The sequence below is a fragment of the Macaca mulatta genome, chromosome 12, assembly GCF_049350105.2.
Source record: "Macaca mulatta isolate MMU2019108-1 chromosome 12, T2T-MMU8v2.0, whole genome shotgun sequence".
NCBI lineage: Eukaryota > Metazoa > Chordata > Mammalia > Primates > Cercopithecidae > Macaca > Macaca mulatta.
In genome coordinates this window covers 67,207,803-67,231,553 of record NC_133417.1, presented here as the reverse complement: position 1 = coordinate 67,231,553, position 23,751 = coordinate 67,207,803, and the positions used below count along the sequence as shown (strand labels likewise).

Below are 23,751 nucleotides of genomic sequence, written 5' to 3'. Positions count from 1 at the left end.
CTTGCAGATAGGTAAAATTTGATTAGCAAGGAACTTTGCTTCTATTATTGGTGTTCATTTGAGTATATTCTCTTACTCTACATATAATTCCTGGCTTGGACCTTTCATCAGAACTAAAATTGAGATTTTTAGTGTCACCTGGTTGCTCTGTCATGGGTGCCAATCATTGCTGCTAGGATAAGTCAATGATTGCTTAAAACATTTGTTCTAAGGGCACATTTATCTATGATCTATTTGGTGTGCAATCACCCAGCAGCAATAAAAATTGTTATTGCTATTTTATTACGTTAGTATATTATTATTACTGTATAAAACTTTTCCACAAAATGCAATTAAATCTCTTTCAACGTGTTCCCGATATCGGTATGTGTTTCCTGGATATGTTTTGAATTGCTGCTGTGAAAGTAGTCAAAATCAAAACGGAGTCATTAATGTTAGAAAATCCCTGACAAATACAGCTGGGGAATGCCAGGAAGAGAGGGGTGTATGCCTGATAACAAAAACTATCACAAAGACTCTATAAGATCCACAACCTTGCACAGTGGCCACTACAACCTAACACAAAAAATACTTCTGCAAGGACATCTGACCAGCAGCTGTCTGTCCAATCTCGGACCAGCGTCACCCTTGTTATTGATCTTTGTAGCCAAAGATAATCATTTCAAAACAATTATGTAGTCCTCCTCATTTTTCCTTTAAAAATCTCCATCTTTACTTCTCAGAATGAGCACATACTTTACTATGGCATGGATATTCCCATTGTGCTGCATATTCCCATATAAATATCTTTTCCTTTTAGAGTGCCGCCGTTCATTATTTAGGATGACACTACCACCAATACTACATCTCCTTTGACATTTGTTTCTAATTACCTCTGATATTTTCACAAACTTTTTTTTTTGCTTGTTTGGGATTTAAAATCCAAAATATTACATTTTTACTCCACTGCCATTTCTAACAACCTTTCACCTCCACTTTATTCTAGAAGTTAAATTTATACAAAATGTTTGAAGGGGGCAGCTCAACTCAGACTTCTACTTTGCAGAGCGAGAATCCCAGGACACTTTCTAGAGCTGAGTCTACCCTGTTTAGCTTCGGCATTTGTTCAAATGTAGAACTGTGGATTCCTACACCATTTGTCTCATTCAAATACACATATTAAATACAAAAGACGATAAAAACAAATAAAATGGTCTATCTTGAGTGGTTCTTGCTACCACTTCTTTTCTGCTTTAATGACTGATTAACCTATCGATAGGGTTAAAGGTTTACATAAGAAATGTTATTCTATATGTATATATTATGCCTGCAGATATACCTATTTAAGTAAATCATTAAGACATGATCCTAGACCAGTGCTTCTCAAATTTCAATGTGTATTTGAATCACTTGGAGGTCTTATTAAAATGCAGATTCAAGTTAATAGGTCTAATTGGCAGAGATTCCACATTCTAACAAGCTCCCAGCAATGTCCAGTGTTGCTGATATAAAGACCACACTTTGGCCAGGCACGGTGGCTCACACATGTAATCCCAGCACTTTGAAAGGCTGAGGCGGGTGGATCACTAGGTCAGGAGTTTGAGACCAGCCTGGCCAAGATGGTGAAACCCCATCTCTACTAAAAACACAAAAATTAGCCGGCCGTGGTGGCAGGTGCCTGTAATCCCAGCTACTCAGGAGGCTGAGGCAGAGAATTACTTGAACCTGGGAGGCAGAGGTTGCAGTGAGCCAAGATCACACTACTGCACTCCAGCTGGGCAACAGAGCAAGACTCCATCCAAAAAAAACACACACACACACAAACGCACACACACACACACTTTGAGTAGGGAAACCCTAGAAAATGTAAAAATTGTTAATAATGACTCCTTCCATTGCACACAGAGCAGTTTATCTGCATGCCTGTAATATGGCATTGAGCAATTGCTTTGCCTAGCGTTGTGGTTATTTATGCGCCTCCTTCATTTGTCCTTCCTAAGTACTTAGTTTCTGTTAGCACTGTTAAACCAGATTTCATATTTATTCATTATCATGTTGTTCCCTCACCTTGCTACCTAACATTGTACCTGGTACATTGTGGGTCTCTGAGTGAATGAATAAAAATATTCACTTTACACAGTTTTGTAACTATGCTGACAGAAGAAAAAGTTCTAAAACTATGTTATTTTCTGTTTTAAATACCAAGCTGGATTTATTTTAAATTCTTTGTAATTCCTCCTGAGTAAAGCAGGCTATTTAGTCTCATATAAGAGTCCGCTTTTTCTTTTTCTTTTTTTTAGATAGGGTCTGGCTCTGTCCTCTGTCACCCAGGCTAGAGTGCAGTGGTGCGATCTCCCAGGCTCAAGCCTTCCTCCCACCTCAGCCTCCTGAGTAGCTGGGACCACAGGTGCACACCACCACACCTGGCTAATTTTTGTAGTTTTTTGTAGAGATAGGGTTTTGCCATGCTTCCCAGGGTGGTCTCAAACTCCTGAGGTCAAGTGATCCACCCATCTTGGCATCTCAAAGTGCTGGGATTACAGGCATGAGCCATCGTGCCTGGCCCAAGAGTCCATTCTTATTAAGTTAACAGACCCTTGCCATAAAACACTGAAATACAACCCTATGCATATTACAAAACCTATCAGCAAACTGCTGCCCTTTGTTGGACTACCCAAGATATCTAACAACTAGTTAATAAAACAAAATTAAATATTCAGAATTACTGCAGAAAGGAAGACTGCCATCTGGCCAGAGTCTCAGTGATGTCTCAGAAATATTCCGCTGAGAAGAAGAACATTTATAGAAGTTTGGAGTCTGGGTATTTCAAAGTGGGGAGCTCACTGGAATTGGGTAAAGTCTATGATATACTTCAGGATTGATGGACACAGTAAGTTGAGGATCTTGAAGCAAGTCTTGATAAAGTTTGTCTGATTAAAAAAGTATTTGTTGAGATGAACCGATACTGTCTCTAATAAGGTGATTTATAGAAATTTCCTGAAGTAGCAAAGTTATTTATTGGTGTAGTCTTATTTTTCTCAAAGTTTTCCTGGAACAAACAACAATGTCATGTTGACAGAGGTGGGCTATGCTCTTTTCTAAGTTATACTGACACAGTCTCTGTCCTCACCCTGCACCAGCCACTTTACCTGCACATGAGCTGTCATGTGCCTGAGTCCCACTCATGGCAGTGGGCTGCAATTACTGGACGTATGGATGCTGAAGCCTCGCCTTCCAATAGATTTTTTCCTCATAGACACTATTCAAGTAGGTAGAATCCATGATAAAGAGATTTTATTTCTCAGAGACAGCTGCTGTTTGGCAAAGGATTTATATGACAAAAACATCACCATAATTTTTGACTCACTTTTGGATCTTGAATCTCCCTTATTGATGCAGTTCTTCTTCCAGTCTTTCCCCCAAATCCTTTTACATTCAATGTAACAAACGTTGTGTAAGCCAATCACAACTGAATGCTGTTAGTAATGGAATACGTTTGTACAGAAATATTTATGATGAATCTGAATGTATAATTTGCTTTGGAGACTCAGAGAAGAAAGTAATTCTGAATGGGGTAAATAAGGAAAGATTTTTGGGTACAGATAAGTGAAATGAAAGAAGGTGTATAACACATATTCCTTAAGGAAATGTGTATAACACATAACAGTGAAATAATGGGTCTGCTTAGTTTAGTTGGAAGCATACAAACTAGATCAGACCATCAGGTATCAAAAGTAGATAAATAAACCAGTTGGTAACTCAATTTTTCCCCTTTTCAGTGTGTGGTTTTGACATTTGAAAAAAATGACATTTGCAAAGTCATGTATAATTCATAGCTATTGGTTTAGAAGACACAAAGCTATATGGCTATATTTACTAACTATAGAAAAACTGTAAAAATAATGCATTATTGTGATTCTTAGAAGGAAGATTTGGAGTGTTAATATCAAAAACTAAAATATATATATATATATTTTTTTTTTCTCATGTTTTCCAGGTTCTCTATCAAATCAAAAGCCAATTTCTACTTTGAATTCTACAAATACAGCATGAATTTAATTGGGCAAAATTAATGCTATGATTTTACATTTTTTTGTTTTATTTCCATTCTTTATTCAGAGTCAAAACAGCATAAATAAGTGGAGTTACAAGAATTTTCTAAAGAGGCGTATGGTCCAAATTTTCTGTTCTTGTGTCCACAAAATTTCCTTTGTATTTAATGCTGTTGCTAACACATGCAAAGGAAGAGAATCTGACCAATTATATTTTGCTATTTTCCCTTAAATTTTAATTTAAAATGAGAATGAAATTAACAGGCCAGTTGGCTACTTGTGAGCTTTGGGGAAAAAATAGACTGGTATTTTGCAGGCCAGATGGGTCAATTAGAAGTAACTGAAGTCAAATTTGGTCAACTTCTTACATATGAAAGGCCATGACATATTTAGAGAGAAAAAGAATTTAACATTAAGCAGCATTAAACATTAAAGAAAGAATACAATGAATAATATACAATACTTAAAATGAATAGGAAAGAGGTAAGGTTAAAAAGCATTAATATAAATATAAAAACACATGAGAAATTATCCTGGAATGCTACAGTTATGAAAGAAATGTGCTACGAAACTGTTTTTTAAGAGCAAATAAAATGTTCACAAGAAACTGAGTAAAACCTAATTAAAAAGCAAAGACAATTACTGATTAAAAATAAATTATCAGTGTGTTTTACATTTTGAAATCAATGAAGGTTAGTAAACATGTAGTCTATTTTGTTCATCTGATTTTCTGTTAACTCGGTTTCACTGTGGTCTCGATCTCCTGACCTTGTGATCCGCCCGCCTCGGCCTCCCAAAGTGCTGGGATTACAGGCTTGAGCCACCGCGCCCGGCCTCTGTTAACTCTTAATATGAACAGGAAAGTTAAGTCTTTATCAGAATCATTAGTGAGACATACACAAGAAAGTATCCGTCAGGAAAGAATAGAGATTCTGTGCTCCCTCTCCTGTCCTTCTTGTTTAAAGCAAGGCCATAATTCTGTTTGTTGGTAGTGCTGAAATTTTTTTAAATGCTCTTGAAATTCTGGACTATTTTAGGACTGTCTTTTCCTACTTCTATCTGTTCTGCAGGCTTGAATCCCAAATGACCACTGACATCCAGACCATCCTACAGTTGCTGCAGAAACAAACCACTGTGGTCCCCCCAGCCTACAGTATGGTAACAGCAGGAGCAGAATATCAGAGACCCATCATCCGGCTGATGAGAACCAGTCAACCGGCAGCATCCATCAAAACTGACCGAAGTTTCAGCCCTTCCTCACAAGTGAGTGTGGATACCATCCAACCAAGTGTGTCTCTCAATGTGTGTTTCCAGGGGTCACCTAAATCAGAATCACTTGGGGTGCTGTGGAAAAGAGAGATTTCTGTCCCTAGCTCTGTTTCTACGCAATTAGCATTTCTGGAAATGGGCCCTGTAATCTGCATTTTAAACAAGCCCACGCTGATTTTTATGTTCATTTAAAGTTTGAGAACAAGGAAGCTAGAATAATGATTTTAAACATTAGCATTTTTTTTAAAGGAAAACCTTTCTTCCAGAATCAACCTGCTTAAATTTATATGTGGTAGAGCTTTGCAGTCTAAGGAATAGTCTTCCTGGCTCCAAAAAGGGCTTAGAGAAAAATCTGGGTCCAAAAAGAGCTTCAAAGAAAAATCCGTAATTTTCTACAGTGCCAAAGGCTGGGCGAGGTCTCAGGAAGGAAGGGGAGGAGAAATAGTAGGCTGGCCAGATTAGACCTGAGGTTCAAATGCCATCAGACTAGTAATATCTTCTGTACTCCACCCATCACCAGAGATCTCTAAATTGTTTTCACTTGGATGATAAACATGGTAAGAAAAGCAATTTAAAGTTCTTTATCCTACTTCTGAAGCCCTCAAAGGGGGTCTTTGAATTATGTTAATACGAGTAGTCTAGCTTTCCTTGTAATTCTGTCTTGGGAATTAGTCTTAATTAAACATTATGGTGAAATTGGACCTAAGAACAATGATTTAAATAAAGATTTGTAGAACAATCTCGTAAAACTTTTTTAGATGTTTGGGAATTTAATTTAAGATGTTCTGGAAAATGAAACTACACTAATAAAAGAAGGTAGTATGCCAGAAGGAAAATAATGCAATACTTCTAAAAATCTGAAAGTAGAAATCAATTTAACTAGTTTTGAATGACCGGGAAACATGTAAAACCATCTATTTTGTTATTTGTTTTCAGTAGGTTTAGGTAATATTATCTGACTAGGGATGACTGATTTTATTTCCCATCTTTTCTTTCCTCCTTATACCCTCTTATTCATCAAGTGATGCCTTTCCTCATCTCAATTTTGTCTTAAATTTTGAATTTAATTCATCTGGAAAACTCAATGTAAAGTAATACATTTTTAATTTGATTTTTAAAATCTGGTTCCAGGGTTAAATAAAAGTTCTTGGAATGGTTGGTTAGGATTATCTATACTGATAACCAATCTCCAATGTCTTGACTCCTTTTGGGAGGGAAATGTTGGCTAATATCACTAATCAAATACAGATTAGTGAGAAAAAAACGCTTCAGTTTTTATTAGTGTAATTTTCAATGACTATCAATGTGAATTATAAAAACTTGTTTTGTTCTTTTTCCATCAGTGTCCTGAATTTCTAGACCTTGAAAAATCTAAACTTAAATCCAAAGAATCCCTTTCAAGTGGGGTGCATCTGAACACAGCTTCAGAAGACAACTTGACTTCACTTTTAAAACAAGACAGTGATCTGTCTTTAGAGCTTCACCTGCGGCAAAGAAAAACTTACCTTCATCCAATTAGGCATCCTTCTTTGCCAGATTCATCCCTAAGCACTGTAGGAATCTTGGGTCTTCATAGGCATGTTTCTGATCCTGGTCTTCCAGGGAAATAATCATTTTGTACTATTTACTCCACATACAATGTAAGTGCTTTTAATGGCTGTTTTCCTTTTTCTATTTAAATCCTCTCTACTTGACTCAGGGGCTAACAAGGTACCATTATATGCAAAAGTACTGTATATTTTCCTAAATTGAAGCTTGTAAGGTAAAATTGAGCAGTTAGGATGTAAATATATGTAAGAACTTTTGGTTCCAAATGTTAAAACTGCCAGCATCTCACGGCACCTTATTTTTTATTTTTATTTTTTAAATCACATGCATGTTAGGAAACTCCAATTTCTCTTGCATGGAGACTCCTATTTACTGCTTTTACTAAACCAGTACTTTGTTATGAAAATGCCTTCCATGCAAATAAGAAACCAAGGGATAAAACTGTTCATGGATGCAACTCAGATTCAGATGATCCTCAACTCATGGGAATTCCAGGGGGATAAAGGAAACTTAGTCACTTTTACAAACAGATTCAGGTCCTTCTGTATCAAGATGTTTAAAGTTAATTACATTCATTCCTCCACACTGGAAGAGAAAATACAAAATTTGAGTTATAAACCTCTGACAGTATAGGAAGCCATATCCAAAAACTAAATGTAGGGCAACATTAATGAGAACAAAGGTCTTTCTATTTAAAATTATATCACTAATTGCATTTACAAACCATCTAAAGTATTTTCCACTGGCACATTTCCTAGAAGGCTTAAAAACAAATTTCTCTCATTTTGCTTTTTTTTTTTTTTTTTTTTTTTTTTTGTGGGGGGGGGAGGGTGTGGTCTCCTTAAGAACTGCTAAACTGTGATCAACACAAACTGATATCCACAGCTTCTTGTGATTCACATTTTAAAGCAATCCTGAATTTGACCGAAATAGTACACATACAGCCTGAGAAACATGGCAAAACCCCATCTCCACAAAAAAATGTTTAAAAATTAGCAGGGTGTGGTAATTCACACCTGTAATCCCAGCTACTTGAGAGGCTGAGGTGGGAGGATGGGTTGAGCTTGGGAGGTCAAGTGTGCAGTGGGCCTTGATCACACCACTGCACTCCTGCCTGACAATACAGTAAGACCCTATCTCAAAAAACAAAAAATAGTAAACACAGTTTTCAAAGAATGTGCAATTTCAGTGCATTTGCATGGCAAAACTAGTTTCCATTAAGTATATGTTATTCCATGTCTAATTCCAGCTGTGGGAAAGCAATGGGCCTAGAAAGAAAATGCATATACCAGCAGTAAAATTTCAGTTGTGTTTAGTTATTCCAACACTTTGCCCATTGAAAATTAAATAAAAATCTGTTATGCATGGATTGGAATGAATATATATTGACCTCAGAATATCAGAACATACAATGAAATATATCTTTCAATTAAAATATCTTCAACTATTAGATTTTTTGTGGGGGGCATATGTAGCTCATAAAATTGGTGTAAAGAAAAAAGTTGCAATTTAAGATTCTGATCAGTCAAGTTATAGTTAAGAAATGTTATTTTTCAATTCAATTACAACTTTACAATTATGAACTCTGATCCATTATATCTTTTCTTGCTGAACAAAAATATTGAAATTTATTGAAAGTTTCTTAGTCCATTAAGAACATTTTATCAGTGCACATTACTAAATGGGTTAATTTCTATCCCTTCGGGATATTCAAACTTTGACACTGATCTGTTAATCAGCTTCAAATGCAAGCTATTTAAATTTACTAAAACTATTGCACTATTTTAAAAATGTGATTAAAGTGACCTTAGATTGCCCCCTATATAATATTAAATGGTCACATAAATTGGTAATCCATGTGGAAGGCAATCTATAAGCAAAAGCATGTTCTTATTCCTGCTTAATTTTTGAAAAACCAAAACACAAATGTTCAAGTGCATTATTCAAAATGACCAGTCAATTCGAACATAAACTATTATACAAAAGTGTAATAATTATAACCAGCTTCCCAAATCATTTGTTGTTATGCAGATACAAACTTAGGGGCTAACTGATGCTTTCACTTCCTCACTCAACAAACATTCAATGGGCACCTAGCAGGGAAGAGAAAGTCCCATAAATGGCTAACTCTGATTCAGAGAACTATTTTGGGATTTTATTTCCATATTGGGACACATTTTTGCAGCTGCAACAAATTTCATAAGGATTGCCGGCCTAAGTTCAGGAACAGTCAGAATGAATTCACCAGAGAATGTTCATTTGTAGGGAGAGAGGATTTGGCAGGTGAGGAATTGAAATCTGATTGATAGTGAATGCCTCAGCTGCAACATTTGGTATGACATGCATAAAATCCAACCTCCCACATAAAACTTGTTTATATTTATGAAAACTGAGCATGAAGAAATAGGAAGATGGGGAATGGTGTGCAAGCATCCAGTTTATTTAAATTCTAGCACAACAGAAACCGTTTTCTTAATTCCTTGACATAATTGCTTATATTAAAATCTTAACCCTCAGAGAGTTGGACAGGATTAGGAAGGTCCCTTCCTACAGGATATTAGCTTAAAAAGAGACTGACAATATAAAGACGTGATTAATTGGGCATAAATGTCAGAAGACTCAATGGCTAAAGTGACTTACAGATGACCAAAGCAATGATCTTGATGTACAAAATTCATCCCTTTCCCCAGCCAAAGATCTAATGCCTAAATGTACCATCATCCCCCCTGTTGGCTATTGCAAAAACAGTGTGACCTCTCCATCTAGGGATCATGCTGAGGGCCAGGTTGAACTGCTGCAGCCAATCATAATTGCACTGTAGCAAATGCTTTCCTTCTAGGTAATTAGAAGCACTAACATAACACCTTCTGCTCTCCTCCTAAAAATAATATTACCTGGTCCCCTGGCCTAAATAAAATGTCATTTAAAATCTAAAGTTTGTTTGGGTCAGATGATCTCCTGCTGTTATTAATTGCTGGGCAAAGAGCTGAAACTTAGACTTATCATTCTCCCCAATAGGGGAGTCACATTCTTTAATTAGTTGAGACAACCCAAGAATAAGAAATGATGAAGCAATGTTCTCATGGGGTTTTTAAATTAATAATCACTCAGTCAACAAACACAGGAAGGCAGGGACAGATTTGGGACAGAATAGTTTCTTAAGTCCATTATAATATATTGGTCATCAGAGCACAACTATCCTACTCTTCTAGTCAGGAAGTATGGGAAGTAGGTCAGGGCATTTGGGGTCAGGTTTAATATGTTTGTGTAAGAATTGCTTACAAGGTCCTTTTGGAGGTTGAACTTTAGCAATGGTTCCAAAATGACTAGAAAAAAATGTTCTTATCCAAATGTCATTTTAAAACCCCATCATATATTGTCTAAGGATAAAATGTATCACCCATTGGTATATCTAACATTATTATTATTAAATAACAGTATCATTCCTCTAAATGACTTTCATGATTTAAAAAAAATTCTGTAGATCAGTTATTAGAAATGAATAGCAACATTGACATAACAGAGTGTTTAAATTGCTTATCTATGGCAAAAACCAAAAATAGATAAATATATGTAAATTATTTATCTATAAAAATCAAAAATTTTATAAATTATCAAAAAATCAAGTTATATTTTTACAGTAAAACAAATATGTTTCTGTCATGTGAGTTCGAAGAGGCACTTGAGGACAGGATGATACAGGACAGTGGACCTCAAAGAGTCATCCTCCAACCAACACTACTAGCATCACCTGGGGACCTGGCAGAAATGCAGTCTTGGTCTCACCCCAGATCTACTAAATCAGAAAGTTTAGGGGTGGGACCCAGCAATCATCTTTTAACACGCCCTCCCTCATGTGATCCTTACACACACTAACAATTTGAGAATTTACCAATGTAGAAGAGCAAGCATAGATTCTGCATCAGACCAACTTGGGTTCCAATACCAGTTTTTTCATCAATAACTGTGTGACCTTGAGCAAGTTAATTAACCTCACTGAGTCTTTTTCTTGAATCTCTAAAAATAAGACAATGATACCTGTCTCACAGAAGCTTGAGAAAGAAATGAGATAAAATATAGTAAAGGGCCTGGCATATACTAGGTGCTCAAAAAATGCTCAGTTCCTTGTTTCTCATCCAGAAACATGGCATTAAAACAATCAGGAGAACAATTTCCCAAGATTTAGATTTTGCACAATGTGCAGTGTCTCCAACAACATTGCTATTGCCAAGATGAAAGTTTTTGATTCAGAGAAACCTACATGTAGCTATTGTTTTATCTCTCTTAATTGTATTTTGCACTATTAGGTTTATAGCTTTAAAGTAATATTATTTACAATAATAGTGAGAGTATCAATCTCCTTATTATAAACATATCTACTCTGAATCAATGTTACATGCCAAGTATGTGAAAGTAATCTGTCGATCAGTACTACTAGAATGTATTCTCTAAAGGCTGGCTCACTGTGGAAGTCCTTCTTTAGATCTACGATATAGTCCTTAGATGGATATTTGAAAATACATTTACAAAATACAATTTTGAAAGTATATAATTTTCCATTTTTACAGAAAATATAATTTTATAGTTGCAATGGTTCTTTTCAGACCCCTAGACCACTCTCTCATTGCACAGATATGTTACACAGTCTTAAACTGGCTAAGCTCTTGTGTGGATCGATGGAAATGGCAAGGGACTTAATGTGGTAAACCTGAATTCAAATTATACCTTCTCCATTTATTCTTGGGACAAATCCAGAGTAAGCCCCAGTATCCAAAATTATAAAAATGGTGGTAGCATCTAACATATCTTGAAGGGGTGTGTTGAGGATCCTCTGAAATAAGTAAGTAGAAATGCTTTGTAAACCATAAAGCACATTATTCCTTATAGTAAATCTACAAGATTATTGTGTGATGTGTGCATCATCATAAAGATAGTGGAATATGGTGACAGTGCAGTCGCACTACTTAAGGTCTTCTAAAACACTTTCTGTTGCTTTCCTTTACCCAACATGCACATTCATACTGTATAACAAAAACTTCTAAAGTCATTTTCACATGCCTCCCAAAGATCTAGTTGCTCAGAGCAGGAGAACGCCAGTGTAGATAGCATCCTTATATTTGTTAAATATTGCCTTTGTCCACCATTCATAAACTTATTTGCATTGCAGTTGTTTTCTAGCTTTGCAATAGCTCATCCCCCTCTCCCTCATTCCTCAAATGTTCTCAAAGTTTTTTCTTGTGGTTCTACTTATGATGTGATGTTAAACCACTTTACAAACTAAAAGGATCGTGTTTTAAATGTAAAGTATTAGGTGTTGTGATTGATCAGTGCCCAAGAGTAGAATAATTCATCACATGCATTTGTGGTACAAACACACTTTGGTGAAATGTCAAATACAGAAAATTAACAGAAAGACATGAATTATTAATAACCAAAAGCATGAAAAGAAATTACCGTGAGGCTTATATATATAAACTATTAAGTGGAGATTGAGAGATGACTAACAAGAACTTATTTAAAACATGTTATTACTATGAATACATCAAAACATCTATAGAAATGCAATGTTAAGAACACAACCATACAATCAACTGACAAATTTAATTGCTCTACCATTCATGATCAAACTTTTAAATGAGAATAGCAACATTACAGAAATACTCCCAATAAAATAGTACTTATTATGAGAAGTGGCAATATTAACATCGTTATTCTTGAAAAGCTAATGTCAAAAATTAGATGAATCCCCTAAATTATAGTCACTACACCTGTGACTTCCATTAATTTATATTTTGAAAGATGTAAAATAATTTGGTATACCTGTGGTTTTAAAGCACTATGTTGAACCTCTATCCTTTGTATTTCTTCTTGTGTATTTTAATGTTTTTATATTGAAAGTAATCACAACTGTTAGCATTTCAACTGTATTATTTATACTGACATATATTGTTTGGATATATAAGAAATTCCATAACATTTTCATCATTCTTATTTAGGGGTAAAATTAAAGGATCAGTAATCTTATAATTAACTCCTCCACATAGTCTCCTCAAATGCCCCTATATTTATAATAGCACTGAAATGATATGGCACCTTCCTTCCAAATGTTATATAAGATTAGAAATATTGAGGAATCACTAGTTTTTATCTCCTAGCCACCTAGTGATTTCAATTAAAGGCTCATTACCGCTTTTTAGCTGAAATTTGCGTTTTATAATTTTGATGGTGGGAAAATGTATTACACCAGAATGTATACCAGTTACAGAATAATACATTTCAAAAAAGAATGTGTATAATCACTTGAAAATGTCAGTCATCTAATATAAAGCAGCTCACTTACATCTGGCTAAGTAGTAAGTACCTTGGAATGCTTTAAACAAAATGAAACAACCTACCAAAACACATACTATTTCCTAGTTTTTATGCACATAATGTAGCATGAAATCATAACGCTTTTGAAATATTCTGTGCAGAAATATTTATTTTTTAGTAAATATTTTCTTCAAAGATTGGTATGTGGTATTGACAGTGTAATCTACTTGCACAACTAGTTTTGCAATAAGCTTCTACAGATAACTGTAAATATGTACATTTCCTGTAAAAAATGGTTGCAAATTTTTGGTAGCTAAAAGAAGTGTACAAGTTGTATTGAAAATAGCGTATATATACATAATTTAAGAATGAAGCATATAATTTCTGATCTATTTATACATGAAAAATTCAAGAATTTGTAAAAGAAATTATTTTGGGGAAAAAGAAAGTAAATCTCATTAGCTAAGTAGGATACTTTTACTAGAGAAGCCAACTTTTTCCAACATTTTACTAGGAACAGTACTAGATATAGGCATGGTGGTGCTGATGTTATTTCATGAAATCATATGTAACAGTGCTACAGTTTTATTGAGTTCCATCAGGACACTAGTAAGATAGAGTGGCAAAAAGCATTAAATCTAAAATTAAAGAAATACAATATTTCACCTATTATTGCCTGTTAAGACCACAACAATGATTGACTAAAACATTTATTGTTTACTTAAAATTTCTGATGGATAAACAGGCTTTAACTTATGTGCAAATAAGTTTTTATAACATATGTTTGCTTCATTTTTTAACCAAGAATGAAAATATCCAGATATTTTCTTTTGTCTGAGTTTCATACTTTCTTAATTCCTCCCCATTTCTTCTCTATTATTTAAGGGGAAAAAACATCAAACTACCTTCAAGAAAACTTGTAAATAAAACGTGTTGGCCATAATGTGGCATGTAAGCTAAGGACTATTGAGTCTGTTTCATGGCTTAGATTTTCCAACCTTCATCTTAAAGGTTTAAAACACCAAGAGAACATTTCCCTTTGATAAATGAAAAACCAAACACAAATAGCAGAAAAAATTATATTGGTATCTACAACTGAGGCTGATCAGAAAATGAGAATCTAAATATGAAGAAGCTAAATATTTTAGAACTTACCATAAGATAAATTATCTCTTGCCATAATATAAATCTGAGGGTACCACAGATAGCTATGGGAAATTAAATGTGCATCCAAAAGTTCAGAAAAATCTTAAAATCATTTGAAAATGACTTATAATTTTCAAAAAATGAATGTTTAATAAATATGTTTCTGGGATATTCATACTAGCACTCTTCGGGTTATCCTTCGAAAATTCAACAATTACAGCAAAATGAAATTTGATTCAATAATACAGTCAACTAGAATGCAAATATTTGTATGCATGTATCTGTACATACTTACATTTTTATGGTTAAGGGAAAACACTGGGGTACCTCTCACGATATGTCAGAATTAGGACCTAATCATTCCCAATATAAGTGCCCCTGAATATTGCTATTAAATGATGATCTAGGCCAATTCTCACTCCCTGTAAGCTTTGCAAATTGCCACCATCTCTGATGTTACAGAAGGGGCACATCTGAAAACATAATTAGCACATAGGGAACCAGCTTCCTCCTTCTCTTACTGTATAGCACATCATAGTGATGTAGAAGTGTTGCCAATGTCTACTCACTATTCAGATATATAGAAGCACACCTGAGTCCTGAATACTCGCAAAATAATACACAAAGCTGCATATTACCAAGCTACTTGGATAAAAGGAATGCTGAGTATATAAGACTCTTTCTTTATATGCCACAAAAACGTATTTTTAAAAACAAGTAGAAAGATATGGCAAAAATGATTAAAAGCACAGATTTCCCAGCATTCAAATAATGAGCTGACAGACCAATTTTTCCTAAGTTTCCCAGTGTTTTGCTGGAAAGTAGTTTTATGCTCAGAATTCTAAATTACAGGGAAAGTTTAATATATGTACTATATGATGACCTCATTCTAGACTTCAAATTACCTGGGCAGTATTCATTTAAAATCCTGTCTGCACTCATAACTTCTAAATATTTACCAGTTCTAAATATTTTAATTTAACCTAATATTATGTATGAACTCTAGACATATTATTGGATGATACTTTAACATTATGTATTTATTCAAATGTGCTTAATTCATTATGTAAATGATTGAATTGCGACCAAAAAAATGGGATCTTCTAACACAAGTTTCAAAGTAATGAAACACCCATGGTTGCATTTTAAAGCTTAGGGAACAGAATATGCCTGCCTGAAAGAAGTCTTGGAATTTACTCATCGGATTTAATTCACCAGATATTAACAGATTTATTTCTATTCATTACCCAGAAGACTATAGAAAAGCAGAAGAAAACATATCATTTAAGAGTCTGTCAAATGTAAAAAGGCAAAGAAGAGCACATTTTTGACAAAGAGTATTTGTTTTTGTCCAGTTTAGTAATGCCATAAGATTACAAGTAAACTTGATGTCTTATATTTTACTTAAAGAAATAATCACAAACTGATTTTTTGTTATTTTTTTAACTCCACAGACTTTAAACTATATTAACAGATTCTACTTTCTTCTAGGATAAATGCCTTTTTTGGAAATAAACATAACTTGACTACATTTTTGTTACTTTTTTCTGGACGCATGCGTAAATAGATCAAATGAGAAATCCTTGAAATTACATTTAAAGTGGACCAAATTAAGATTTCCATAATATTGATTTACCCTTGATGTAATTTAAAATGTGTAAACTGCCACTCAAAATAGAAGTGCAATACCTGACATTTAATCATTTGGCAGTCTTTTAGATATAGGTGAATTACTGCACTGTTATTTGAACTGAAGCATCTCATAATATATATATATGTAACAGATTTTGTATGATACAAAACTTTACAGCAAGCTATTTGAATGTTTATTAAAAAAATTCTCAAAATGACATGGAAACATGTTTACTGTATAAATAAAAGCACTTATACATTAAGAGTGTACATTATTCAATAATTAACATCATCATAAAAGAACTGGGGTGTGAGTTAACCAGTGCAAACTACTATACTATATTCATATTGCAGTCATGTTCATCATAAAAATATTTTATCAGTTATTTTTAAAGCATCAAAAAGTGAACTGTATTTCAGTATAAAAATTCTGGTAAAATATTCTGTAGGCCTAATGTTTCTGTGAATATAAGTTTGTCTGTTTAATGTAAAGTGCAGAAGAGTTGCCTGGCAATTAAGTTGGATCGGCATAGAATGTTAGTTTTGCTAGAGAAAGGGGTTCTGTGGTCAAAAAGTTTGGAAAAAACTGGGCCAAATAAAATTAAACATGACTGATTTTATTAACCTTAGGCTTTCAGATGCTAATATACCTTATCAAGCTTTAGAAAGCGAGAGTTTCTAAATATGTTTGGCCATGGAAGCTCCTTCATAGACCTTCTATGACCAAAAGTAATAGGAACATTTTTAGATGAGAATTGTGTTAAAGAGTTCTAAGACAGAGTGTCATTTGGCAGAAACTTGCATAATACCATTTGTCATTTTAAAAGTTTTACCTCAACTGTGAGCCTCCAAGTAAGAGAGATAATCATAGTTGACCACAGAATAGTTCAGTAACAACCATCTGTATAACCTGGATGTTGAGATTACAGGCTGCTGAGTCACATTATCACCATTCAACGTGAACGACACATAGTGTTTTTACATTTGCTTTTTCCTACACTTCTAATTAGAATTCTGTTTCTTTAATTTACCAGCTCAGTTAATGTCCTCTCACATTATCAAATATATGTTCATAAAAAAAAAGCCAGAGAACAAAATTATGTGGATTACTTATTCACATACTTTTATAAAACTGACCAAGTGAATCTGACAGCAAATTATATAAAATTATCAGTGTCAAGTGCATTACTTCCTTTCCATGATTTTTTAAAGTGAAAGCTGATTTAAAATTCTGTAAGTTTATAAAAGGTTTTGTTCAAGATATTGCCATCTATCCTTCATCCATTAAGAAACATGGGATTTTATAAAATCTATAAATTAATTTGGTCAGCAGTCATAAAATTATGTCACTCACTGTTAGATTGGAAGATACGCATTTAAAGCGTAAGAAAAATATGTGGTTTTATTAAATCTTCACTAAGATAGACATGAGGTGTTTGCCAAGAAAGAAATCACATTAATCATAACATCTTATACCAGGGATATTGCACACGAAAGATCTGGTGATTCTACTTTGCATTTTCGGCAGTTTTAGTACCACTCAGAAAAGTTGCTGTGGTGCCTACTATGCTCAAAACACCACATCACATAGATGCACTCAATATACTTACTGGGTTTTTAACGGCAAAGCCACCACTAATGTTAATATTGTCAAATAAGTCAAATGTATAATTTCTGAGCAATTGGAGTGGTTAATTACTTTTTTTTAACTTTATAAACAGCTGAAATTACATTTAAACAACAATTTAATTAGGACAATTTTGAATGCTGACATATCATCAAAAATATACATCATTTCCAAAAAGTCTAGATTTAGAGGAGGATGCCATTTTAGGGGAACTATGTCTTCACTAATGAAATAGGGTGCAGAGAGAAATACTTTGTTTATTAAGAACTTTTTGCTTAGAGAAGACAATAAAACATATTGAAGAAAAATATACACAACAAAAAATTAAAAAGGAAAAAATAATGCCTTCTGTAGTCTTATCCCACCACAGATTTGACTGGGGAGATAACTTTCTTCTTCACGGACAAAGACCTTTAAGTGTTTTTTCTCTGATTATTTGATCAAGGAATAAACTATATTACGAACACAGCACAAAATCCAGGCTTTCATTTCTAGCTGGCCCTCAAACACCACCAACTACAAACAAAATTTAAAGTCTGATTTGTAACCTTCAGATAAGTATAAATTAGTTTTTTCTAGGCTTTCATCATCTGGCTTCTTATACAATCTATCTTTTAAAGTACATTCCTCTAAATTTACATTGTTAAAAATTAAGGCTAAGCATTATTTAAATCAATCATACACCAATATTTTATGACAATATGCACATATTTGTAAAATAACTTATCCAAAAGCAGTAATACACCAAAATTTTTTTAAATCTTTTATTGTTTTGAACTATCTGCTAAAATAAAAACACACAGAAAGTGAAGAGAGACTTAACGGGTAGGAAGAACATGGAAAACGCTTAAAAGTTTTAAAGTAGTCCAGTTCACTTCTTCCAAGCAAAAGAATTCACAGTGTCTCTTCAGGTTTAGAATTCTGAACATTCAAATTGCCATAGTGCCCTGCAAAAACTAATACGTAAGTAAAATTATTATCTATTAAGAATAAAATAGTTTTTCATTGTTTTTGACTATATTCCACAAGAGCATTTTCTTAAGAGGGAAAAGTTTGTTTCCAAGGCTTATAATTCAAGCCAATAAATACCAGTAATGTTGACCACATAACTTTCATCAGTAAGTATAAGAAAAACAAAACAAAAACCCTGAAACATTAAAGCACAGGTAAAATATAACTGTCTTATAGCTTGAATTTTAAAAAACCCTGAATATCAAGTTAATAGTAACCATTTGAAATGAGAAATGAACAGCTTCAATAATGTGTCATGGATTAAAATTTTTCCCTCCCTGAGAAAAAATATCACTACAGTAAACTACCCTTTTTAAAAATAATAGTGGTTTTGGCCCTTAAAAGTGATTCATTTTTTTAAATTCAAAAAACCTGTCATAAAAATTGAAAAGTATATTTACAATTTAACATGAAGTCAAATTGTTTGGCATCTATGCCAATATTAATCTTATATTTGTGTTAAGCTGAAAAATATGGAAAAGTATATGGCATACAAAATATATTATTTCCAGTACCGGTACTTGGGATCACTTAAATTTTTTTGCTAACTAAGAATGCATCTAGAATGCAGTATAAATATCAAAAGCAGGATACTCACATCATCATACATGAAATTCACAGACCCTTGTTGCAAGTGGTCTCTTTTCCTAAAGAAATCTTTAAACAAAGAAATCACTTTTTTATTGTAATTTAAAATATATAGTTTCAAATATTTAGTGCCCCCAGGTACAAAAAAAGAATAATTTCATATTCAATTAAATCTTAGAAGTGATTGAATAGCCCAGGCAACAGAGATATGAAGAAAAACTTCCAAAAATAACATATAACAAGTTTTTATCATTTATATTCCTTAATATTTAAAGCCTTAAAACTAATTAGATTTAACAATGAATAAAGGGGGAAAACACATATTATTATAAACTTGCTGGAGGAAACGAGACACATTATTCAAGAAAAATAGCTACATAATACTGTACACCTAGTTTTAAATAGTCAATACCTGTCAATGCTCGAAGCTTCACACAGCAAGCAACATAATCATCAAAGAAAATTCTGCCATTCTTGCTGTAACGTTTAACAATAGTAGTTATTGTTTGAGGACTCAACCTATAACCTAAAAAAGAGATAAATTAAAACTTCTAAATGTAAATAATATAAGAACACTGCAAGATTGCCTTCTCATTAATCAAGTCATAAAATAACTTTCAAAATTCATTCCACAAAAATATAATTAGAAACAAAACACATTAATATTGAAATTGATCAGACCAAGGCTTCACTGTTAATCCTGTTAATCGGTATATAAATATCACAATTCTAACTTTGTAATAAAGTCAAAGCTAAGGAAAAGAAAATAATTCTCTTCTTATGAATTTATCATATATTGTTATTTTGAAATAATGTCTAATTTCATGGGTTTTAATGCTTCAATATTTCAATTATGTAACTTTGTATAGTTCTTAAAAAACATTAAGGCAAGGATTACCAATGATCTTTGTTATTCAAATGATATTTCCCACTGAACATATTGCTTGAAAGTATCTTTTATAAGTGAGGGAAATTTGAGGATCAACATGATTAAAGGGGAAAAAACAGAAAAACATTATTCTTTTTTGTCCTGGAATTCTGAGTATTTCTTCATACATTGTAACACTTATAACAGCTTTCTCACTATTTCACTGATTTCCTTGGTTCTTTGTTCTAGTAGTCCTGTGATGTCCAAAATTTTTGACTGTATACTTATATCGATGAGAAAGAAGTTTTTGATCATTCACTCCCAGTATGTGTTAAATTATTTTAAATTCTATACATGTATTATTGTTTGATTACTCCCATTTTAAAATATACATAAAATCTAAAATTTAAAAAGAATAAAAAAGAATAAAAACATAAATTAATATATTCTACTTGCTGTACCCTTTTAGATGGCCCTATGCATTTAATGAGATGTATACATTTTACTAAGAAGAATAGTAGCCCACTATTATTGCCCATACATTACCGGATTTGTAGACTTGAGCAAATGACACTCACCCATTCAAAGGTAAAAACAACCAAAATAAATGCAATAGGAGATAATTATACATGTAGCTACAATAGAATGTAATGCAGGAAACGTATAAATTGAAAGAAGCAGTAAAACATGCAAACTAATGTAATTATATGCAAATATATTTTGAACTTCATATTACAGAGTTACAAGCTAAATGCGGTACTTATAAAATTCCTAGATTTTCTCATAGTATTCTCAGCAAAATAATTTGAATATTTTAAAATATATATGAAGACCTTAAATTTGGACAATCCAGAAAACCCTTTTTACATTCTACTGCCTAACTGGAACTCTGGAGGTTTTCTTTTCTGCCAAAGATTATATTACTTTCCCAACATTAGGCTGAATTAAGGTCCAGGTTTAATCCATTAGGTATCAAGGATCTATAATTGAACTACGTATGTTTACATGGGCTGGACTGTCCCTACTACTAAATTAAAATGTCTATTTATAAAACAAAATCAAACAAATCACTAATTTGACTTATTTAAATTGCAATTTGAGGTAAGTCCACTTCCATTGGGTTCAGATTTTAACTTCCAAAAAATTAATTTTCATGTAAATATATTTTGTTTAGAAAAGAGTGTAAATCACAAGCATAAAAACAATTCATAAAGCTATTTAAAACTGCATTAACTTTAAGCAAATTAAACACCATTGTATGTTATCCATTTTGAAAGTACACTAAGAACATCAGCTTATCAGAGAGAGGTATGATAAGAATAAAGTAATATACTTTTAAATTACTCTAAAATGCAACCTTTCCAACTTGATGTATTTTGGCACCTGCTATGTGTTCTGTACTATGTAAGGAAACAAAGACAAACAAAAACATAGTTTTTACTGCTGAAAAGCTATTTTGTACAGACTTTTGACTGACGGAGGCAAGCTTTGGCTCCCAATTAGAGACCCTGACAAGTTATAAAAGAATACAATATAAGTGGTAAGTACTAACAAAGAAATAAATTTAAACACAGCAGAAGAAATTCAAAATGTATGCATGTATGGAAGATCATCTTTTGAAAAAAAATCATAATTAAAATGGTTTTGTTGAGGTCTTTGGTCAGAATTTACCTACAACTTTGAAAACAAACAAAGGAACTTGCTGGTGAAAAAATATATCCCTTTATTACTTAGTAAATTGAAGCAATTAAGTTCATCTAATCAAAGAACAAAGATGAGCTTTATAGATTCTAAAGAATGTTAATGTTCTTACCCATAAGACCGATGGCTTGACGCAACTCATGATGTTCTACTGTGCCACTTCCATCTTGATCAACAGTCATGAAGTTTTGCTTCCAGGCATTAAGAGCTGCCCATAGCTCTTTGAATTCACTAAATCCCAGTTTTCCTGTGTAATCTCTCTGATAGTTTTATTAACAAAAATAAATTTTGATACCTGAGTTTATCTGACTCTAAATCATTGACTAAAACATGAGTATGCTTCTGTAGAGTTAGCCAAACTCATTATATGAATAGATTTCCGTATAAAAACTAAAAAGCCTAGAATTTAAACAGGATCTTACAAAGTATTTTTAAATTCACTAGTTTACTATGGGCACTGAAATCTAACCACTGGCTTGATATTCAAAAAGCAATTACTCTTTATTCTAGTATTTTCTATTTCTATTCAAGGATACATCCAACATGGCAATCATAATTCTGCAGGTTTCCAAACTGAAGGCTGTAAAACATATTCAATATTTAAATTAGAGTATGCCCAACTTTATCTATGTAAAATTATGACAATCTCTAGTTTCAAAATAAAACATTTAAAAACTGCCAAAATATATAAGATCACTACAATCAACAAGCTATTATTGAATGTTAAGTACCCATTGTTTTTAAAAAAATTACTGCCTTCGAAGTACTCACATCTAGTGAGGGGACTAAGGTAATTAAATGAGCAATTATAAACTAACTGAAAATTACTGTGACAAAGACACTCCAGGTATGTAAAGCACTTGGCTTCACCCAAGCCTGGGGAAGAGGAAGGCTTCCAGTCTTTATAACACAAATGACAAGTGGAGTTAAAGTAGAAGTTTGACATGTACCCAGAGATCACAAAACTTGAGTTAAAGTACATGGGAGAGAGTGACATATGATGACATCAGAAAGGCAAATGAGGGCCAAATCATGAAACTTTTGAATACTACCCCAAAAAGTTTGGGCCCATGAAAGCCACTGAAGTGTTTCAGAAGCAAAGGGAAATTCTAAAATTTCCATTTTAGAAACTTTAGTTTACAATGAATAAAATATAAAGTGAGATGATACTGGAAATAGGTAAGTCCATTGGTAGTTTATTGTAATAGACCAAGTAAAAAAAACTGAGCATCTGAATTGAAGCAGCTGGTTTTTCTCAGGGGTTGGGGGGAGAAAAAAGGAAGAAAATATCAATACAAGCTATCTTAAAACCAGAGGTAATTCGAAATATTAACACTTTCATATTTATAGAACTACAACTGATGACCTATTGATAAAATTCAATTTTTCTAATCCTTTTCTAATTTTTCTAATCCAATTACATTCAACTAATATGCTGACATATCCCAAGACTAATTTCATGCCCTGATAAAGAAAATATCATGTTAGTACAGTTTAAACTTACAAAGTGTTTAATAGCAGCTTGTTAATATGAATGAATGAATATTTTATTTTATACATAACATTTTAACATTTTATAAAAGAAGAAAATTATTTCCGCTAAATTTTAGACCCACCAAAGAAAAAATTATAAAACATTCCACAAGTTAAAATTGCTGATTTTCTTTAAATGTTTAATATAGTATCGATGTTAGAATTGTTAGTTGTAGTATTTTCAAATTGACAACTCAATAGATACTCGATGTGTTCTTAATATGAGTAAGGTGGTGTATGTTACATGATTTCACATAAACATGCTAAACGTATAGTAGTTCCAGTTTTTAAAAAGGAAGAAACTGCGACCCAGAAAGGTAGTTTCCCAAGTTTATAAAGCTAAGGCTATAAACCTATCAGAGTGAGAGGATTATATGAGAAATTCTGGAATGGTATTTCCTCTTTTGGGCAAGTAAATAATATCTATTTTGCTTTACAATTAACTTGGCAGACATTCATAAAGTGGGAGAATCTGAATTAATGAC

General features: G+C 33.0%; 2 protein-coding genes across 5 annotated transcripts in view; one reads left to right on the top strand and one right to left on the bottom strand.

Moving 5' to 3' along the window:
* The window catches only part of KCNH7 (potassium voltage-gated channel subfamily H member 7), a 471,541-nt gene extending 464,400 nt beyond the window's left edge, over window positions 1–7,141 (top strand). Inside the window, exons 14-15 of the mRNA XM_028830770.2 lie at window positions 5,102–5,294; window positions 6,644–7,141. Of these exons, the coding sequence (XP_028686603.1) occupies window positions 5,102–5,294; window positions 6,644–6,910 (460 nt within the window). The 3' untranslated portion in view covers window positions 6,911–7,141. The remainder of the gene's footprint in view (window positions 1–5,101; window positions 5,295–6,643) is intronic.
* Window positions 7,142–16,109: 8,968 nt separating this feature from the next.
* GCA (grancalcin) overlaps window positions 16,110–23,751 on the bottom strand; it is a 44,506-nt gene continuing 36,864 nt past the window's right edge. For 3 of the 4 annotated variants that reach the window (XM_077956374.1, XM_077956373.1, XM_077956375.1), the window contains 5 exons: window positions 22,270–22,313; window positions 21,846–21,993; window positions 19,577–19,690; window positions 19,175–19,233; window positions 16,110–18,521 (listed from right to left, as the gene is read on the bottom strand). In XM_077956374.1, the coding sequence (XP_077812500.1) occupies window positions 18,495–18,521; window positions 19,175–19,233; window positions 19,577–19,690; window positions 21,846–21,993; window positions 22,270–22,313 (392 nt within the window). In that variant the 3' untranslated portion in view covers window positions 16,110–18,494. 4 annotated transcript variants of the gene reach the window in all.